Genomic DNA, 6,115 nt, shown 5'->3' with positions numbered 1-6,115 from the left:
GGACGAACGGACATTCCATCGCTCGGGAGAAGTGTGTTTCGGCGTCTCGCCGCAGCAGGGCGCCCGTCACGTGGCTCTCCTCTCATCCGTTGTCTGCCGTTCTACCTTTTTCAATTTCGGCGGCTGCTTCTCGTGGCGATCTGCCAGGCTTTGTCAGTATAGAGGTGGCTATGCTTCTACGAACATATTGAACAATGTTGGACGCGGATCGGTGCTCGAATGCCAAGGTACGTTGCCTTCATCCCCGAGTTAGGTCGAGCAAATTTTGGAACACAGCCCGTAAATACTGTATTACAAGTTCTGCTCAACGTTTAAGAAATTGCTATAGCTCAGACAGCGCTTTCCTTGTGCGAGTTTTCGTCCAAACAGAGCATTGTGCAGAGTTTGTCTAGCGCGCCTGCTTCCTGGGTACGGAGCACTTAACTTGTGAGATCTCCGCCTGCTGCGTAGATACGAAAGAAGAGCCTCGTGGCCCATAGGAAACAATGAATAAACAAACGCGAGCGTCCATGCGCTATATTGTGGTTGATAAGAACGACATGCTACCTACTCGCGATACGTCGTTGAAAATAACTTAGATACTCCTGTTGAGGAAGCTGGCTTTCATCATGTGCTCAACAGCAACGTCGAAATGTATACAGGAATCGTGTCGCGGCTCTCAAATGTCCTTTCGCCGAGCGCTTGCGTGTTGTGTTGGAGCGCGTGCTGACGACGATCCAGCCTTGCACCACTTCACGTATATCTTATTTTCACACTTTCATGGTCGTTGTTCTTGTCAGAAAATAAGTAATTACTTTCCGATTAATACTGTATCGGTGAGCTGACAACGGCAGAAACATAACTGAGAAAAACACTCGTCGGTAAATTTTTTGTCGATTCGGTTTTAGCCGATGAACTCAAAATTTCTAAATCAAAATGTGAAAAAAACAAAAAAAAAAAACAGTTTTTATATATATATATATATATATAGGGTTGATCAGAACGCAGGGGCAAATCTCAGATCATTGACGAAAGGGTGTTACGTTTATCTCCTTAAGGTTCATCTAAGACAACAGGTCCTTGAACTTGCGGGCCCCCCAAGAAAGCTACTCTTACGGTATTTAGTTTGGATAATACTATTTGCACTTCTTAAAAGGGAAGGGTGGTTGTGCTTTTATAAGAGCGAAAGCTACGATCCCGTAGAGTTTACGGGAGGGAGAAGGGGGCGCGCAGCTGAAATTTTTATGTTACTTTTGTCACTGGTGGAAGGGGATGGGAAGAAATTTTCCAGCGGCTAGGTCCAGGAGTTCAGTGATATTAAAATATCGACATTTATTGGAGCAACACTTCTTCCCAGGTTTTTTTTTGTGAGAAAGATGTGCTGAAAAAAACAAATCGTTTGATACACACATGCTTTTAAGCCTGTACACGTTCCCTTCGTATTGTGAATGCGGAAAACCGGGAACTTATCAAAATTAAGCTAATAATTTCGGAGAATAGTGAAATTAACAAAAATAAACCTCATCGAACACTGAATTTTATGAGAAAATAAACTCAGAAAACTCGGAACCCTGCATTTAAGTTAATAGCGTGAGAAGTTTCTCATGCGCTCAAAAACACAGGATACCCAGGTCTTCGTGGGGTACATGTTCAAGAATATTCTTCGAATTAGAAGTTTCCGTGCCTAAGAACACTTTTCTTGAACGTTTAATTGCCTTTCTTTAATTATTTATCGGAGACGCAGGAGCCTCTCTGGTGGTAGTGCAACGTTAAGATATTGGGACAAAAATGTCAATGTGCCCGATTTTATCGACCTCGATTATTTTTATTTTTTTGTATATAAGAGTTTGAATATACTTGCTCCCTTCCAAGCTTATTCTAAGCTGCTTCTGCTATTTACCGCCAAGGAGCAAGCAATGTTTTGCTTGTCGCTCAATGTAACTGAGAGGCTCCTTGTCCATAGCACTCTGACCGCGTAGACCTTCTTACATCTGTGCAACCCGACCTGATTGATCGACGTGTTGTTTCATCAGGTGCCTTTGGTCTGTCTCTTTGCAGCGGAGGTGTCCCGGCAGAGATGGCCTGAGGGCTTCCGCAGCCGAGCTCCGAGATCCCAGGCCGTCCCCCGGTTCGATTGCTGAGGTCAGTTCAAACCCTCTCTCTTGTTCCTTGTTCATCGTGTCGGACAAACCGGGAGGAAGTCTACAAACTAACACTATAAGCGCCTGTTCACACATGCACCACAGCGCTGTCGCTATTTGCTATATATTAGTGACACAGCGCTAATACAGCGATGCATCAGCGCTGAAAGACGCTAATACAGCACTGCATCAAAGATTTACCTATTTAGCGATATGCTCTATGCTCTATGTGTAAATCAGCCTTAATATGGTCTCGTTTTTTTTTTTGTATTTTTCTAACAAAAAGGATTGGATATTTTTTTCCGGCAAAAAGGCATTCGGCCCTTTTCCTACTGAAACTGCATGCCCTGTGCGCTCTCTTCGCAGACTAAGGTGTTGAACGATTACTACTCCGTGGGCATCGCGAGGCGTGCAGTTACTTCTGAGATATAGGGTAAAGATTGGCCAACTGTCGGAGATGGTTGACAGGTGCCCTGCTTCGTAGGACTACAGTGTTTTTCTGAAAGCCACTTAATTAGTTTTAACAAGGGGACAAAAAAAACTTTGCGCGATCGATGAGCGGTGAGTATTTTGGACCCTTCCATGCATTATAGAAGTCTCAAGCAGTCGGAGAAGTGTTCAAGCAGAGACATTAGCACTCCAACAAGACAAAACAACAACAACAACAACTAAGGGGTTTATAGCTGAATTCAAGAATTACTGTTGTATGTAGGAAGCCAGAGAAATAAAAGATAATATTCGGAGATTACTGGACCGGCTTAATAGAAACTAAGTGAGCCAAGATAAAGATGTTATACCAGACGATCTGAGGGAAGGCCTTATGCAGCTTATACAGACCTGCGCGCTAGCGCTGGTGATGGACTTGTTACGAACAAGTGCCTCAAATGACATTTTATCTCATTTTGTTTTCCTGATTTGAAGTCAATGCTGATTTTATAAACTTTCCCTAAATATTGAGCAGCTGCCTGTTAAAAAAAAAAAAAAAAAAAAGCCAAAGTTCGTTTGTTATGCGTGCCGACTTACTTCTGGGAAACAGATCTTGGATTTCTGCGCCTCAACAGCACACCATATCAAACACGGAACACCTCACATATTTCCATCAAACCAGACTATCACCATCGTCATCATCATAGTAATCTTACTTATTTTGTTATTCTTGGTGTTTTTAGTTGCGCTGCCATTTAGCCTGCTACTGGACTTTATTTTTCAGTTATGCACGAAATGATAAAACAGACGGAAACCAAGCGACATGTATTACATACTTTGCTTGTTGATACCGTCTTCAGCACTCTGAAAGACCCATTTGACGAGGCAGTTTCAGATAGCTGTGTATGATTTGCTTTGCCCAGGCACACATTGCTTAAATGGAGGAGATAAATTAACGTTTCTTATATTCTGCCCCTGAAAACAAAGTGCCTCCAGGCAAAGGGTGCTTTGCACCGCTGCATCTGCCTCGGCGAATGAGCCTTTCATATCGTGGGAGACTGTTGTAGATCGCATTCTTCTTAACGTGGATCTGAGGTGTCGTTAACTAGTTTGTCGAAGGCGTTATGTTATTGCCTTTCTTAGCGATCGCAATATTTTGCTTCTAACAATGAGTCGTGCGCGGTACCTTATCCAGCAGCCTTTCTCACCCATGTAACGCATGCTCTACCTCCGTGTTTCCGACAGGCAATAAAGATGAAGTTGATCCGCTGGGTAGAGGTCCACATCGGCAGATCCCGCAAGAAGGCTAAGAAGACACCGACCAAGCGCCAGGGCTCTCCGTGCGACGCCCTCCCCGAAACCCCGACCCACACCACGACCTCCTGCCCCCGCAGCCCGGCGGTCGGACCCGACGTCGCTGAGGACTCGTGGTCCTGTCCCGGACGCAGCCCGGGTCCCAGTCCCGGCTGCGACCTCCGTGGCGACGTGGGCCCGGGCTCGCAGCGGCTGCCCAAGGCCGCTGCGCACATCCGCACCAGCTTCCTTGACCAGGCGCCGGTGTCTCCTGCCGACGCCAGCTCGCCCCGGCAGCGCAGTCGCATCAAGACCAACCCGTGGATCCGGTCCCCGCGGAGCCCCTGCGGCAGCAGCTCGGCGGACAGCGGCTGGGCGGGCTCGCGCTCCTCAACCGGTTCCGAGAGCTCCGAGCCAGGCGACCTGGCGCTGCACGAGGCCCCCTGGTACAGCCACTGGACATCGCTGTCCTCGCTGCGCAACCATGCCGGGGCCGAGCTGGCCGCCGCGGGCCCCTGGCCTGCGCAGGGGCTGCGGCCGCGGACGGCATCGACGCTAGAGTCGTACCGCGGCAGACCACAGCCCCGGGCCGCCCGGGAACCGCCGCCGACGCTGCTCGGCTCCACCGCCAGCGACGGCTTCCTGCGGCGTCCGGAGTCGGCGCGGTTGTACCGTAAAGAAGCGCCCCGCAAGAGCCTCATCACCCACATCAGCGACGGCAGCAGCAGCAGCAGCAGTAGCAGCGGGAGCAGCAGCGACGACGAAGCCTACTCCGAGGACTTTGTCCAGTCCGAGGATAGCGACGTAGTGACCGTGGTGAAGGCGGTGACCAGCCCGCAGACGGACTCGGCGTGCGACCCGGGCAGCTACACGACGACTCCGCTGTCCGAGTGCTGCACGCAGCTGCACGGCCCGGCAGCCGAGACCCTGTCCGACAAGGTGCGTCGGCTCAGGGCCCAGAGGCTCCTGGTGCAGCACAAGATGCAGGAGGCCCGGCTGGAAGAGCAGCTGTCGCGCGAGCAGCGCATTCTCCTCCACCAGGAGCTCATGCAGTTCCGCAGGCTCATGCTGCTCAAGACGCTCCAGGGACTCCGCTCCGACCTGGAGCACCGCACCGCCTCTTCGTCGCCATCGCAGTTGCGCAAGGAAGACGGTGCTTCGACGGTTGACCAGCATTGACGCGTCGCGGGCCTGTATCTATGGACAGCATCGACTCGAAGGGCCGTCGCCTCGAAGGGATGTCGGTTCCTCGTCGCCCTTGTACAGATTGTCGGAGGCAACTGCCGCAAACGGTCCTCGTTTCGGTTGGGTCACGTATTCCCGCCTGGCCTGTATCGTGGGCTGAGCTGTTCTTGCCTGCGCTGACGTGATTTTATGGGTGTTTCTCGTCAAGACGAGTTCCGACTGTAAAGGGTCTTCCTCCGGGCCCGCTAGATATTTATTCTAGTTTTTGTTTTTCTTTTTTTTGATAATTCGATATTATTTTTTTTTTTTTCGAGAAGCAAACGAGTGACACCCGTTTATCTAGTCATGTTTTGTTGTGGATTTTATGCTTTCGATGTAAACTTTCTGTGAGCTTTTTCGAATGGTGGGCACGAACTGAAACTAGCATCGTTAATAGTTGAGTGACGAGGGTTAGTGAGTCTCCAAAGGCGCACCTCCTCATCTCAAAGAGGGGAAAAAATGTTTGACGCAACGTCCCTATTAAAAGAGGACAGTTCTGGCAGCGAATAGAAAAAAAAAGTCGGACGGTATTTTTCCTTCATTTGGCGAGAGAGGCAGAGTGCAATCCTGAGCGTGTCATTTTCTTTTCCGGAAACCGAAAGTTTCGGGAAGGAAGATAACTGGTTCGCGAACACGCGCGTTGCGTTTCTCGAACGAAATCTAAAGTTACCAGCAAAGGAAACAAAAAATCTCTGTTCACTTTAAAGTTCGTTGAGCGGTCGCTACAACAAGAAACCAAGAAAGAAAAACTTATAAAAGGCGATAGTTCAAAACAAAGACTACTTGCCTCTTGGAAAGTAAAGTGTGGCAGGATGGATATACGATAAAAGAAATGCATTCTTTACTTCTACGTGATACTCATATTATTTTAATCGGGGCCACTCGTAGACACCCCTTCAGACTCTTGTACGGGTCATTTGACTGATTTACCGCCTTCACCTTGATTTTAAACGGAGAAACGCTGCGGACAAAATACCCTAGGCCTGTCTCAAAGAAACTTGCGAGCAAAGTCGCTGTGTAATATAAGCGCCAACGTTGCAAAGTCGATCGCA

The 6,115-nt window shown here is 48.9% G+C and overlaps 1 protein-coding gene across 1 annotated transcript; it reads left to right on the top strand.

Annotated features, from left to right (window-relative positions):
• The first annotated feature begins 2,056 nt into the window (after positions 1–2,056).
• Positions 2,057–5,097, top strand: LOC8039709. The gene is made up of 3 exons (XM_040504521.2): positions 2,057–2,121; positions 3,792–3,949; positions 4,028–5,097. Exons 2-3 carry the CDS (start codon positions 3,801–3,803, stop codon positions 5,016–5,018), a joined length of 1,140 nt encoding a protein of 379 aa, XP_040360455.1. The 5' UTR covers positions 2,057–2,121; positions 3,792–3,800; the 3' UTR covers positions 5,019–5,097.
• The last annotated feature ends 1,018 nt before the right edge of the window (positions 5,098–6,115 follow it).

The sequence above is a fragment of the Ixodes scapularis genome, unplaced genomic scaffold, assembly GCF_016920785.2.
Source record: "Ixodes scapularis isolate PalLabHiFi unplaced genomic scaffold, ASM1692078v2 PGA_scaffold2__306_contigs__length_199485367, whole genome shotgun sequence".
Lineage (NCBI taxonomy): Eukaryota > Metazoa > Arthropoda > Arachnida > Ixodida > Ixodidae > Ixodes > Ixodes scapularis.
This window is presented reverse-complemented; position numbering and strand designations above follow the sequence as displayed.

Coding starts and splice junctions, on each gene's coding strand:
- LOC8039709 (XM_040504521.2), top strand. CDS start 3,801: ATGAAGTTGATCCGCTGGGTAGAGGTCCACATCGGCAGATCCCGCAAG. Junction 3,950..4,027: donor TGCCCCCGCAGCCCGGCGGT/CGGACCCGACGT, acceptor CGACCTCCGTGG/CGACGTGGGCCCGGGCTCGC.